Source organism: Apostichopus japonicus, chromosome 3 (assembly GCF_037975245.1).
Source record: "Apostichopus japonicus isolate 1M-3 chromosome 3, ASM3797524v1, whole genome shotgun sequence".
NCBI classification, from domain to species: Eukaryota; Metazoa; Echinodermata; class Holothuroidea; order Aspidochirotida; family Stichopodidae; genus Apostichopus; species Apostichopus japonicus.
The window spans coordinates 29,880,884-29,896,985 of NC_092563.1; the positions used below are offsets into that span (position 1 = coordinate 29,880,884).

Genomic DNA, 16,102 nt, shown 5'->3' on the forward strand with positions numbered 1-16,102 from the left:
GGGATTAGATACAACATCTGTTGAAGACATCCTCAAACACAACATAAAAACAATGACTGTGAGGTACACATGGTATCACTTTTGAGGTAGTATGGTCGGGCTGTATTCACTCCTGGTGAAATTAAAATATGTAAATTTTTGAAATTACAATAATTTGATAATTATTATATGTACTCCTGACAGAAGAGAAAAACCTATGTAACATTAACCAGCTAAAAATGATAATAATATGCTAGGAAAGAGAAAGGAATGGGGCAATTTGTTTCTATTAAAGGGATATATTCTGGAGACGAGTATCAAATCTAAATACATTTTACTTACGGAATCATGAGAGTTTCTGTGGATATTATTAGAAAGGAGATTTGAATGTACAACTTTTCCCCGGGCTACAATTTTCTTCTACTTTTGGTTAAGTAATTATCACTCATGTTGTTATATATGTGTTTAATGTGTCATCCAATGATGAGTGACATTATGAATGACCACTGTAACCCACCCCTCTATCACAGTACAGAAACTTATAAAAGTTTGATTGGATTTCTTGTGACGTGGACACAGTCCCTCAGTTCAGTTGTATTCACTACTGTAAGTCAGTGAAATGTAGACACACCTTTAGATTTCAGCAAGAGAATTGATCTTATTCTATGCATGGGAGTATTTACCCTGTCAGGGTTTAATGTTTATACTTTCAATGTTCGAGGTAGGTTATCGAGGGCTTCCTTTATGTAGTTACGATTTACAACAGACGTCTGCGCAGGGTATGTCCATTATCAACACCTTCTCTAGCTAAACTGAAAGAAGATTAAATGAAGATGTTGCGTGACGTGTCTCCTCTTTTTGTATCGGCCATAAAAACCTGCTTTCGTAAAATTACTAACCAGCGCTTTCAATTTTTAAAAATAATTGCTCTTCCTCCTGAACTCATTAAATGTTAGTAATAAAATTGATGTCAAAAAAAGTTGATTTTTGCCAATTATGAACTACCATCCAATCTTAGCTGCTGCTACATCTGTTTCTGTAACCTCTGTCTAAACAAAACTTTAGTAAAATTATGATCCTACTGTGCCTAGGTGCTCATAAACCTCCTGATTCAAAAGGAGCTCATAGATCAAATTTAATTGCTAGTTTGCGTTAGTTTCACCAACCAGCCTCAAAGGTCTGTTCACTACAAGATAACCATTTATGAATTCAAATACAACCATTTAGATTTTCATAATCTAGTGATACATGAATGAATGAATGAATATTAAATTTACAGCAATTAAAAGAACAAGATTTCATCAGACTTTGCCTATTAATATATTTTTTAATATTTGCTGAGATACAGCTTTCTCACTTTTTATTAGCAAAAGTCATCAAACTTGAGCCGGAAAATATGACTGATTTTGGAAAATCAAATATATTTTTTGTTTCTTCCATTTAATGCATATCAGATTTTGTCAGGTGAAATGTCTAGGGAGGCAATAAAAGCCTGAACAAATTAATTCAACAGTGGTGGGTGGTGGGGGGGGGGCTCTTTAAAACGGTGAAATCTGCAAACAAACAAAAAGATTTCCAAACTCATTAATCTTTGCAAGCTAGGGCTTCCCTAAACTCCTTTGCCATACTTTAGGTTGTTAATTATCCTCTTTTGACTTGGAATGAAAAAGAGATCGAATCTCTCATTCCAAGCATGCACATAATTTCATTTCAGTCATTTAGTAGCATCCTCTTTGCTTGCAACTATTTGGCATCAAGTTGGGAATGAACCTAAACACAACTGTTTCCAAATGATCCCTTCCTTTAAATCACTCTCACGGTATAACACAGTTTAATGCCATTACTAACCCTCTCCCCACCCCACCCCACCCCTTCCCCACCCCACCCAAAAGTGAATTACCTATGTGGTCTCCAACTTGAAACTAAATGCATCCAGTTTTTTGGGGTAATTCTTCATTCGTGCAATTTTAACAACTGAATGGCTTGTGGTTAGTATAGTAGTAGTTCTATAGTCATCAAGATATTCACTTATTTCCATTCCTGCCAATATTCTATGCATTGTGAGAAGTCTTTCCCATGAATTGTTCTTTTCCTTGTTTCATGTTCCGGTCCCATTGTTTCCTATCCCTTTGTTCACCACTTCCTCTGTGATATATCCCATAGGTTATCTTCCATTGTTTTCACTTTCAATTTAGAGATTTGTTGCTTTATTTTCACAATGAATCATATTCCTGTCTTTGACACAGTTGTTATCATTTCCAATGTAGCTTAATTGCTTCCTCCAGAGACTCCAATCCAAATCAGGAAACTGTTTCTTGTTGTTTATTTCCTTTTATGTTCCTTCTTTTTCCTCTATCACAGATGATTAATTCTTTTGCTTTATCTGCACCTAAAACACGCATCTTTGAGACTATATCCTACCATCAATCCCCCTCCCCCCAACCCTCCTTCACCCCAACCCAAACTAACAGTTTATATTCCACAAAAAACCTTCTTGATTTCAGAAATCAAAAGAGAAGAAACAGTTACAGCAAGTTGTACGGGACTGAAAGTTCATGATTTATTTTTTTATCATAAATTGCACAATGACGTGCAATGTCCATATAAGCTAATATACAGCTTTGCATTTGTGTGGCACATTGGCCCTTTGCTGAATTCCGAAGCAGATCAAACTATTCCCGGACAAATTGCAAATTATATCCAATGGTAGTTCGTCAGTATGAATTTCTTTGTTTTCATGCAAAGGATGCAAAAATATTGGAGATTGAGATCTGTATGAGGGACAGACATCATCATCACCAAAGGTTAACTATGTTACGCTGTATACTGCCCCCACATCACCTGTCCTTCTTTTTCATCTGTTTCCCATAAAAGTTTGCCCAATTAGCCGATCAACCTGATTATAATCTTTCCCCTAGCTAGTACCAATAAATACAGCTGATTGCAGAATCAATCGACTGCAATCGAAAGGACTTTTGATTGAGGCTATTTTAGTCAAGCTTCGCCAGAAACTGAAACAATCAACAATCCCAGGAAAACATTGCAGGGGATTTCTAAAGTGACAACATCAATATTAAACATTTAGTGAGTAAACAAACTCAATCAAATCAAATCTGTATTTATTGTTCTGTTTATGTTTCATGTTTGTCCTTTATTCTCTCTTGTGTCTTTTGCCAGACCATTTACCAAGACAGGTAATTAAACATTCATGATGAAGAATAGCTTAGTTTGAATAAATATTGTTTTTAATTAACAGGGGGAAAACATCTGCTACCAACTAGGTTGACAGAATAGTGGTAAAATTTATTTATTAGTTGGGGGGGGGGGGCATAGTTTGAAATGGTGTTTTAAATTCAAGTGAAAAAATTAACATCATATGTTTTAAGAGATAGGCATGACACATGGAACAAGAGGTTCACATACATCCATTTTCTACCACCAACTTAATGTAACTATTCTCAGTGCAGCTGGGCCATAGTAGCTCTTTACAGCTTGCTACTAATAACTCAATTCCTAATTGAGTTATTAGTAGCTCTTTACAGCTAGTTCTTAACGTAACCATTCTCAGTGCAGCTGGGCCTTAGTAGCTCTTTACAGCTAGCTCTAAATCTTCTGCCATTGAGTGATTGAGTCGTTTAAAAAAAAAAAAATGTAAAAAGTTTTCCTTATCTGTCACTTTGAGGAGCCAACTAATATCATTCTTTCTCATCTAGTTTCAAAATGGAAAAAATTCCATTCGCGGATTTCGCGGAAAGTCCAATTTACATGAAACTGTCCGCAAATTCATAATTTGCATCGGTCCGTTATGAATTTCTTGTCATTGCAAAATGTAGCATTGACATAACTTCCAGGTGACATGCAATAGCGATGTTGACAATGATATTGTTTGAAAGGGCAGGATGATAAAAGTAAATCATTTTATCCTTAGATAGAAATAAAACAGAACATGTGACCTGCACCCTTGTCAATCAATCATAGAGTCGTACCCAAAATCAAATGTTTCCATACATATTAAAAGCTTCAGTTAAGATTATACACCTCAAAAATACCAAAAACATGCAGTCAGGCAGGCAGGCATGCTATCAAGAAATTTGTAAGAAAAAGCCCAAGAAAATAAATAAATAAAGCAGAAAGATTTTAGCAACCTCTGAATTAATATCTAATTTTCTACCTTTAGGTTATAATCATTAAGCACCACAAAAATCTAGCATAATTGATCCCCTACAAGCAAATAACAATGTAAGCAACGAAGAGTATGTATAATTTTCACCATAGCTTTTAACTGTTAGCTCTAATTTGAATTCCATTCTGTCACCAAGGTTGGCAGACCTACCAGCTATTTTCCAATAAAAATTGACAAAATATTATTCAAAAACAGATTTCAGCAGATATTGGCAGCCAAAGTGTTATGGTTAGTCAAAGTCAGTGGTGGCATTGGACAACGCAAACCTCTCTGCATTATCAGGGAATAAAGCCAGTCTCAACTGATTTGCGGGCATTGAGAGAGGCAGTGACCAGAAACATGCATGGGGTGGGGGAGGGGGGAAGTAGACAGTTATCAGTCTTAATTGTCCTTTGGGTTCTTGCAATTGTTTAATATGGATAAGAGGACATGACGGAACAAAGGGGGGGGGGCGAGATAGAGGGCAAGGGAGTTAAGCCAATTAAAATAACAGAAATTAATTAACTTTAACCATATTAATATTCACAGCAATTTATCTACACACATGTCTTAGAACCAGCCTTCAATGTAACTATATCTTTATTGATTGATTGATGTATAAAAGCTAGAAATCTCCTTGGACGGCCAATCAGATCAGAAGTTAAGAAACAAGGAGATGTACTCTGTAGTTTTTAGCCGGTGGTAAATAACATCAGATTTTATTATTCTATTGATATCATACAGAACGTTTGGTTCCATGAAGGGAACCAACGCTTTGAGTGTTATTCAAGTATTCTACAAACTACAGTATTTTTAAGCTCAATATTCTTGAAGCGTAGGTTGAAGTTTGTGTGAATACAGTTCGTGTGGGTATAGGTTCCTTCAACATCCCCTTAAAATATGAAGAATGTATTCCATGATTTAGCGCTCCGCCATACAGGGTTATATTACTAGAAGTGTATGACTCACGTAAACAAATAGGTGACTGGTAGGAATGTCTACTAACATTAAGTCTCTGTCCTTGTTTAATTCCAGACGTTCGAACTTTCGCATGATCCCGACCATAAATCAAGACCAAACAGGATGGAATCAATCGTCTTCTCCACGATAAATTTAGATGTTTATTCAAAGTCCTACAGCCTGAATTTTTCCAAAGGAACAACATGACACGCATCAGAACATGGAGATGACATCCATGTTAGTTTTAAATCTCACTTATCATCCCAAAATCCCCAAAAAAGATCACATTAGGCAGAATACGTTAAGTCTTGATATGTTATAGCACAAGAAAAATGAAAAACAAAAAATGAGGGCTTGTTGTTCAGATATTCACATTTATGCTAAAAATGTGCTAAATCTCTATAATGTTCCTTTAGGCTAAGGCTTAACTGAGGTTCATTTTAATCCAGTTTTTTAAATAATGACTCAACCAAAACTTGTTGGCTTAACTTCATACACACAACAGAGCACCTTTAGATGCCATCCGATACCACTTGTCCCTGATGAAATTTTGAACGAAATATAACTCACGCCATATTAACGACCATTGAAGTCTTACAGTTTCTGATTGAGTTTTGTGTTGCATCTGAGGAACGCTGACCTAATGGTCTGTGAATTAGACTACATTGTCCAGTCACTTTAAATGATGAACACCAGCTGTGTTAAGGGTCATTTCTCAAAGAATTTAAAAGTGTTATGGATATACAATCTGGACTGTTAGTATATAGTGGTCTTGAACAATCTGCCACATGTTTATCAAAATTTTGTACCTAAATACAACCTTTAACCTTCACCACACACATGAATCAAGATTAAGTTTGGTTTGCTTGCCAACTGACGATGATGTATCATATCGTTAAACCAACCCAACAGTTTTTTCAAAGGTGAGACCAAATTATCGTAAGTTTATTTACATTAGAACGAATTTCCAATATATCCCCTTTTAAGATTCAGTCACCACATGCGGATGTGAGTTGATTTGGAAGATTGCTTCAACTTCTTAACATCGAGCTGTCAGTAAACATTGTCTTAGAAATGTTATAGCACTCAAAACTTTCTTATATCTGTAAACAAACAATATTTCTTCCTTTCCTTCCTTCCTCTCCTTTCCCAACCCTTTCCCTCTCCCTTCCCATCCCAATTTATCTCCATCCCTCCTGCTTCACTTAATCCTTGCAATTAACATTCTCTGAACAACATGTCTACAATATACCAAACATTTCTCACAAGCCACACAGAACGAGATAACTGGATAAAAACAACAAACAAAACAAGGAAAACAGAGATGAAACATAGTGTAGGCTAAAGTTCACCTGTTAGGATAAGTACTTGATCTTATCCACGGAATAGATACACCAATCACAGCAATCCACCAACATAGTTACTGTACATCATTCAAGTATAAAGGACCAGGAGAAGTGATTGATTGACTCTCTGGAGAGTTCACATTTATCAGAAAGGTATTCATTCCACTCCACACCAAACACATGCAAAGTAAGATTGTTCTTTGCATGAACTCAAACAAGGACGAAAATGCAAAACATGACCATGATGCCTCCCAAAAGCATGTTATGCTGGCTAGAACTTTGTTGTTGTTCCTGTTGTTGTTGGATGAATCTGGACTCGGGGTTAATCAATATGTTGTCGAGTATTTTCAACTTAACATGCTTCCGTTGAGAGGGTGTGAATTTCTAAAGAAATGGCGGGGAGGGGAGGAAGTGGAGAGGGAGAGGAGGAGTGTAAGGCAGAGGTGGATGGATACCAGGTTAGGAATTGGATACATGATCTCCAAACTAGACATCTGTCAATCTTTATGTACACAGTTTCAATTCTCATAACTCCTTTGCAGCAACTACTCTTTGTCTATTGGAGGGAAGGGGAGTTGGTAGGTAAAGTGAGAGACAAAAGTCTCTATTGGTTATTGATTTGTCAATGATTTTATGACTTTTTATCGATTGACTTTAATATTGCATTTTACCTGTTCTGATTTGTTCTAAATTCCAATTTTTTTTCCAAAGCATATTTCCTGTACTACGTTTCCTAAAACAATGCTTGATATTTTGTTATTACCAATTTCTTACTGTCCATTGTTAATTTAGCATGTTCTATCCCCCACCCCCCAATCCTTCTCCCCCTTCTCATTCTTCTGTTCTAAATTACCCTTATCACACTCCTTCAACATCCTCTCAGTGACCTCTTCTGAACAGGAGAAGCTGTATGGGATTACCTCGTACAGCATAAGGGGCAGTTTTGGTTCGCTTGGTCAAGAAAATATTTGTAAAACATGACACATTCATGAAGATGAGTAGTGCAAAATGAAACAGGCATGAAATATTCATAAGTGTAAAGAATATATAGATATATATATAGAGAGAGAGATGTTCGCATGACATATATATGTAAAGGTGTACATTTCTCGTAATGATGTTGTAGATATTGATAGCCGGGCAACACTTGGACGACATTGACCCAAAGGTACCAAGTTGTACAAACATAGGACTATCCACTGAATGAACGCAGATGCTGTTCACCCTGTTGACCGGTTAGATCAAAATGATACCTGAGTTGGACAGGAAATTGGAATGGCTGTGTCCGGCTCCGTGTGTGCCACTGGACGCATCTGAAGTATTAAAAATGCTCTCTTTAAAGTTTAGAAAGGGAAGGAAGGTTGTCCCCCACATATACATCTATCATAGATAAGAAAAACCTACAGAGAGTTCCAATCAGAATACCATGGAAAGAAAAAAAACTAAATCCGAAAGTGAATGGGAAACAGGTTTGGATATTGACAAAACTGAAAGGATAGAAAAATTTGATATCTATGGTCAAACATCAGCTCAGAGGTGTTAAACATTATAAATCCAAAAGACACTCAAAGAGAAAGAAACAGAATGTAAATGATCTGATGAAAGAAAGAGGCTTCTAAGGTCATATTTCAACTCTACCCGCATGGAGTAGAGAGAATTGAAAATGGAAATCCACAGAGTTGATAATGGCAAACTCCATTGCCCTTCACTTTTATATACACACAGTACTTCACTTCTCTTTCTATTGACTATTAGTGTTAATGAACTTGTTTTGGGGGAAGTACACTTCCCATTTTGTGAAAGAGAAAGTTCCCAGGGTTGCATTTAAATTTTGCAAACAAGGAAGTTCAAACAGTCAACTTGAAATATTCATTATCAAAAAGTCGTTTGGAACATCCCTTTTCATGTTGTAAGTTGTTCATCTCATTCCAACAAAGGCTGTTTCCGAGGTACACTAGACCTTGTTATCAACCCACTAGCAGTGCTTATTATTACAATCTGTGGGAGTTAAAAACGCAGCCAAACAATCTGCTTTCGAACACAAAGTCGTAAGTCCTTCACGACTGTCACATGACTTCACAGCTGCTCACATGAGTCGGGAGTGTCACACAAATGCAAATATGTTATCACATGATGAAAAATCATGTATAATTTCAAAGCCACCCAGTTTCTTATGGCTAGAAACTAACCCAAGCATCCTCAATCGCGAGCAACAGTGCTACTTGGACGACATGCTTACCTGCCAGCAACAGCAAAGAGTTTTATACTAGTACGATATTAGAAAGCAAAAATAGCACGCTCAGCAAAACCATGGTTCCATATTCTAAGTTTCAGTGCTATGTTAACTGTAGTTTCAAGAAACTACTTACAGGTAAATACAATGGCTGGAAAGTACCCTCACTAACACCTGACAACTGAAGAAAGAACTGCACAGAATCTACAGACACTAAATGTACATAGACTGTTAACATAAAGGTAATGAACTGGCATTATCCTTGAGACTTAGAACTAATAATATACCAAAACAACTGAAGCACTGGAACACCTGACAACTGAAGAAATAACTGCAGAATCTACAGACACTAAATGTACATAGACTGTTAACATAAAGGTAACGTACTGGCATTATCGTTTAGACCTAGAACTAATAATATACCAACACAACTGCAGCAGTATCTCAACATCAGAGTCCAGCACTGTAGATAATGTTAGGATGAGGCAGGTATGATGAGGCGGGTAGGAGGGTAGGATGAGGTGGAGAGAATGAGGACGGTAAGATGAAAAGGGCATGCAGGCTCCAGTAGATGGGAAGTAATAATCAGTTCTAAATGGTTACCAAATAGTGCATCTAGACAAACCAACAAAGCCAGTGTGCTATGGATTGTGTGGACCTGTGGCTGAATAGCTACATATGTATACCATGAAACTCAATTCACCAACTTTATATTACACTTAACAATGTTGATAGATATATTGAGAGATTACTTAAACATACTGAGGCAAACAAACATTTTGTAGAGACCAATTGTCATGACTGACCCACAAATTAGGCAGGAAAAGCAATTCGCCACAGATAATATCAATCAAACTATTTTACCCAAAGGTACTAATTCTGTAAAATCCCCCAAAATGTTGCTGCAAATATTCCCACACTTTTCAGGAAAGTACAGCAACAACCAGCAATATTTATGTGCCGATAAATCCTGTGTTAAGCAGAAAGACAACCCTGGATCATATATTTTCAGAATATGACAGACCTGTATCTTTTTGAAGTTTCAGGTCAATATCACTTTCATATTTATGATGCTTATACATGTGAACATCACATCCCTCACTCAATTTTGTTTAGGGGAAATTACCATTTAACAGTCAAAAAAATATCAAAATGAAATTGTGTTAAATCTATGATACTTAAAACTGCAGTTAAATAGTTTGGACATGTCCAGTAAGGAGGAGGAGATGGGGGAGGAAGGTGGAAGGGGAGCAGGGGAGAATTTTGACCGCTGTAGATCTGTTGTGCATCACTCAGTACATCTGTGATGTAAGTAGAAGCTTTCTACACGAGTAATCAACGCTTCTAAATATTCCTGGACATTCAAGTTATTTTTTAAAGAATTACAAAACCAAAACCCACTTAAAAGATACATATTTTGATAACTTGTAAATTCTGGCTTCCATTCCAATTGTCAACTACACCTACACTTCTGTTGCGATGTATTCGCCAAAGAGCAATTTGGGTAAAAGGGTGTAATTTCACTCTGCCTCTTCTGTTGTGATACTGCATCTCTGTCTCTCTCTCTGATTTAATCAGATCTGAATTAATAGAAGAATATACTTCATCTTCTCACAAATGGCAAAGACACAAATCATCATCTCCTTTGTACATGTACTGGATGTCATGTGACCACATATCAACCAATCAGGATCGCACAAAATGTGATTAAAACATGCTGCGGTTTATGGATGAGGAAATGTTTGATGTCCATGAGTAACATGGTAAGATTTAATATCTAAGACTCCCAGTTCTGTAAACAAATCTCCAAACATTGTCAAGTGTGGGTGTCAGATTCAATTCCTGGATATTAATCAACCACAAAAGCTATAATTACTTTGATGAGTAATGCTGTGCTCCCTCCATTCTATTTTTGTTTATTACTAGCAGTCATGCAGAAAAAAACATGTTTAAAGGGGCAGTGTGATGATATACCAAAACGACAAGGAAACAAACTTTGTTGTGGTTGGGACGTAACAGCCTCCTTCGATACACCGGCAAAAAAACAAGGGATCAGGAAATTCTTTTACAGTGCTAGAAAAAGATGTTAATACTGATTCAGGAGCCTGTAGACATCTTAAAAGAGATGTACTCAAGCTAAGTCTAATTTGCATATAAGAATCCAGACAGAAGTTGTTTTTATCATTTCATTGCTCCTAAAGACAAAAAAATCCCCAAATAATGCTACCTTTTCCAGGCGATAAGATAACACCCTACAGACTTCCTAGTTTTCCTACGGATTATCGCAGTTCTTCCTTTGAGTGAAATTTGAAGGACAGCAAAGGCATACGATTATTGCAAATGTGACCATCTGATACTGTAAACATCCATATCCAGCATATAGTAAAGTACCTGTACACCATCAGCAGCTGTTGTTGGTAAAATAAAGCAATTCACAAGCGTTTGTTCTCCTTTATTTTTGTTCCCATCATACCATAAATTTAAATTGAGTTGTTTTGGCCCTAAAAGCTGATGCAAGAAATCATGTCTTACTACCATTGGAAGCAACTTTTGATTTTCTTTAGTCACGTAAATCAAGTTAACCAACTGCCCCATGTGAACTGCAATCTTTCCGAAACATCCTCGGACCGAGTCAAAACCAGCCCGATGCATATTCTGTAGAGTGACTTAATATCCACCCAACGTTGTGTTCATGTACTCCGGCGAATGCACAGGTTAAAGGTAAAGAAAGCTGCTTTCGAAATCAACTAGAGACCTTTCCTTTGAGAGGCTCACACTACTTCTTAAAATCATTGAAAATATAATTAGTAACCAAATTAGTAAAAACAAACTGATTAGTTTTAGAACAGAGAGTGAATTTCTGCAAAGTAATGCTTAAAGTGTGCAAGTCTGAGCTACTTGTAAATAACTACCATGACAAACCCATCCTGAGACGTCTGCTGGGGGCAGAAACAAGAACAAAACAGATAAATGGAGAATGGAGAAGACGAAAAGACAAATACTGTATCTATAGAGTGTCAGCTTTTATGATCCAGAGAATCCTGTCCAATCGTCATCCGCAGTGGAGGGGGGTAGGAGAAGGTTTCCTTCACCCCTTAAAAGTCAAACGAGTCAAAAAAGGAACCAAGTTTATACTCTCTCATTAAAACTATATCTCAAACTCTTAAATGTTTACTGAACAAATCATACAGATACCTAACAAATGGTTGACTGGATAATTCTTTATGTTTAACCCGTTAGCTTGACACTCTATGGGAGTTTCTTTGTGGACATCCATGCACTCCCCCCACTCCCTTCCCCTCCCCACCCGCTCTCCCTCCAGGTTGACAACCTGCTTGAAATGTTTATGGAAGCAATTCTTTAAGTACTTTTAGCCGTTTTCAAGCAAATTCAGCAAATATTTTCTTCGATTTACATTTGCAAAATACTACCGTTTGAAACATGGTCAAGTTGCTATGTACCAGTCCAAAGATGCTTAGCATTTTCCCCTTCTTCTTCCCAAAACCTTATTTACTTATAAGAGACCAAGTTCAGACCCTTCAGAACTCCTACACCAAACTTTAAACATTAAATTAATCTACTCCATGCACAGAGCCAAAGGTATCAAAAGGTTGGGATTGCTCTTCATTGACAACACTTTGACACCTGCTATATCCATGCAAGAGATGAATCATAAATTATAAAATACATATTTATAAATACATGTTAAATACTTACAAATACATTTGTTTGGTACAACACATCTAAACTACTCAAACTGTACCATTTACTTTTAAACCAATGCTGCTACATTTTTTTTTTAATTCTTTGTTTTTTTTGTGTTGCTTCAGAGAAATTGACCAAACAGTCTGAGTGCTAGACTCATTGGTTCAGCCACTTTCATTGATGAATGTCTTGTACTTGAAGTGTCGTTTCTCCAACATAAATGTAGTATAATATTGAAAACCTGGACTGATAGTGACACTTGCTTTTACCTAATTTCGCAATGCATTCTTACTTTAATTTTGTGATTCGTTGTGATTTAATTATTAAGATTTGGTGATGTCTTACTTTAATTTTGTGATTCAAAACCAACCAGAGGTCAGAGAACGAAAAGGAGAGTGAAACCAGGAACAGACAGTTAAAAAGGACTGAAGAAGGAAGATCACTGATTTTTCCAAGTATTGTCATAAATAACAAAGGTTACATTAATGTTTAATATCAACCTTTAACACCACAACCTTTATATCACCAAAATTTTAACAAGGAAATTGGAAACTTCAACTAGAACAAAGCTATATAGACTTCTTTTTCAGTTTCAATTCAATTTAAGAACAAGCTTCCCCATAAAAAGAAGCATTTTTATGACATATCATCAGTAGTTCTCAATAATTTAACCTTAACCAGAGGGAAACCCCTCCCAGCAGTGACTTGCCTTTATATCTGCAGAGATTTTCACATTTTGCCCTCTGCTGACCCCACATGACCTTTGACCTCCAACCAATACAATAGGTTTCTTGTACTCATCATAGGGAAGCCACATACAAAATATGAGAACCAATCAAGTTTCTTATCTGGAGATATCATGTTTACAATGATTTCAAGTTTTGACCCCTGGTGACCTTGAATGAAGTCTGATCTACACCAAATTGTATAAAACTTTACACTACATTAGGCTATCCTACCATGCATATATGAGCTCCTTTGATGTTCAGGTACTAGAGATAAAGCATTTTTTAGATTTTGACATTTTCCTTAATGACCTTAAACCTTTACCCAAAACAATAGGGTTCTTGTACTAATACGGAGAAGCAACATGCTAAATATGAACACTGCAAAGGTTACCCATCTTGAGATGTCATGTTTTCAAGCTAGGGGTGTCACATACACACATACCCTCGCTTAAACATGCAAACTTGTTTTCTATTTTATTTGCTACAATTTCCCTAATTCTAACCCTTTGTCTGGACAACTTGAAATTCTTTTGTCCCATGTCACCACTTGTGAGGCCTAGACATGTTCACATGCACATACACCCCCTCACACACACAAACTTGACTGCATAGGTTACTTGCCATAGGAAATTCACTAGATTTGAACGCTACATCCCTCATACTCACACTGGGGGTCACAAAACTTTTCAGCGTTTCCAAAATTTTTGGGCGAAGGGAGAAAAAAAAATTGCGCATAATTGTGGAAAACAAGGTGGAAAAGTCTTGAATATAATGACTTCCAAAGTTGCCAACTATGACACCAATTTATAATTATAAATACCATTAATCATGTTTTAAAAATTTTCTTCCTCCCTGTAGACTCCTTCCTCGGTGCCAAAATATAGCCACCACTGAATGGAGGGTCGTCAAGATGATTAAGGTGAAATTTGAGGTAACCAAGGATCAGAAGTTGGCAAATTCCAAATTCCCAAACAACCTGTTCACCACTACCAATCCTCCCCCTTTAACAATGTTGAACGTTTTTCTAATTGTATCATTCTGTGCCTAAAAATTTTGAACCTGATTCTTTTAGTCCTCATGTACTTTAACTATTTGAAAATAATTATCTAAGAAACAAAAACAATTTTTTATCACTAAATCACACTTCAAACCATAACAATTATAGGGAAATACCTTTCCAAGAAAACTGGCTTCTTTGTTATGGCTACACTTAATATCACAAGTGGAACGCATAGACAACTTGTTTTTGAACAATCCTAATAAAGGAATAGTTTCAAAAGCTAGCATTGATCACTTTACATTTAGGCTGTACAATGTAAAGTGACACCTGTTATGGAGTATTCACGCTTAAAGGTCTTCCCAATATTCTGGAGTGTATAGCAGCACATGTATGCCTCTTTATGAGAGAAGAACTCAATGTTAATCCTGACAGTTCAAATGCACTCAAGTCTTAAAGTAACATATTCCACCGATCTAAATTTTTCTGGATTATGACCAAATATGTTCCCGAACACAACTACGACTGGTTAAACTGCTTTCATTTCAGCTGATTTTCATGCAGTGTTCATACATATTAAATGAATTAACTCTGTGGGATACAACATTTCATTCAATATACTGCTTAAAATATGTCACTCATGGTTTTCCAAGAACATTTCTAAAGATCATATTACATGTTTCACTACAGTTAGAGTCAAGTGGCGGCTGTCCAACAACAGGGAAGTTGAAATGTGATAGATTATACATGATCATATCAGATACATAGCTTCAGAAAGCTAAAGTTTTCAAACTGTATACTTGTTTTATATCAGTTTACAGACTGTTTTGTGTTTTGAGATTTTTGCAACTATTCAAAGTGACCATTCAAGGCTATTTATGGCCGCCATATCTCTAACTTCATCTCTGACTAGGGATGAACCTACAGAGGATGGAATTAAAGGTAATGAACCTGAACACAAACTAACATTACCCTGTACAATTTATGCAAAATTGATTCATTATGTAGCAGAAAATAGTGGGGACAGCTAGGTTAATACAAAGCAAAATTGTTGATATTCCATCACATTTATATGTTGACCTCACTTTTCCTCTCAACTTTACAGACTTAACATTGTTTATACTATACTGCCAAAGATTGTTCCAAACCTCTTCACATTGTTGCAGTTAGAACCAACCTTCCTGTCCCCCTCCCCCTACCTCGTGATGACTCTCATAGCCCACCCGCCCCATCTGCCAACTAGACAGAGTGTCTGTCACAGTGACATTTTGTCCCAATATCTCATCAATGTACAATCAGATCACTGCTTCAAGAAGCTGGATAATATAATAAAGATAATTTATGATAATATTGTTATAATATATATATAATAATATATAATAGTATTATATATATATATATATATATTAAAGATAGTTAAAGAAATATTAAATATAATAAAGACAGGGCAGCTGCCATTACCCAGGATTCCATCAGCAACTTCAGGAGCAAGATTTTTCACTGATCTTAATTTCTCGCCTCGTAAGAAAATATAAACAATCTCTTTCATTTTCACCCGTAAAGCAGAAGGACAGATAAACAAAAGGACTGGGGACAGAAATAGAATGGATTAAATAAGACAGTTAGAAAAACCCTCCATACAATAGATGTAAAACATACCTTTTCTTGCTTTCTTCTGTAAACGAATCGTGTCTGACGATTTCTTCTTAATTTCCTGTCTTGCTTTCTTGTAATCTGTGACGTAAACCAAAAAGTTGATATCATAAGACAGTTATTTCATTTTTGTCTTTTCTCTTTACTACTCCTCCCCCCCCCCCATCCCCCGACAAACTTCTTTTCTCATCAAAAAACCTCTTTGCTCTTTTAATTTTCTTTGATCTCTTTGGTAGAACAAGAGTGCTAAGGTTGTGGGGAGACAGGTAAGCAAGGAGGGAAGTCAGAGAATAACAACAATCTATTGTGCCCGATACCTCACAGGTATCTAGTTTTCGA

The 16,102-nt window shown here is 36.3% G+C and overlaps 1 protein-coding gene across 6 annotated transcripts in view; it reads right to left on the reverse strand.

Annotated features, from left to right (window-relative positions):
* Positions 1 to 16,102, reverse strand: part of LOC139965787 (uncharacterized) — a 94,963-nt gene that overhangs the window by 17,026 nt on the left and 61,835 nt on the right. For 3 of the 6 annotated variants that reach the window (XM_071968488.1, XM_071968483.1, XM_071968487.1), the window contains exons 6-7: positions 15,770 to 15,844; positions 7,701 to 7,760 (exon numbers count right to left, since the gene is read on the reverse strand). In XM_071968488.1, the coding sequence (XP_071824589.1) occupies positions 7,701 to 7,760; positions 15,770 to 15,844 (135 nt within the window). Of the gene's footprint in view, positions 1 to 7,700; positions 7,761 to 11,592; positions 11,620 to 15,769; positions 15,845 to 16,102 lie in introns of all 6 variants that reach the window. The other 3 variants (XM_071968484.1, XM_071968485.1, XM_071968486.1) reach the window with 3 other exon arrangements.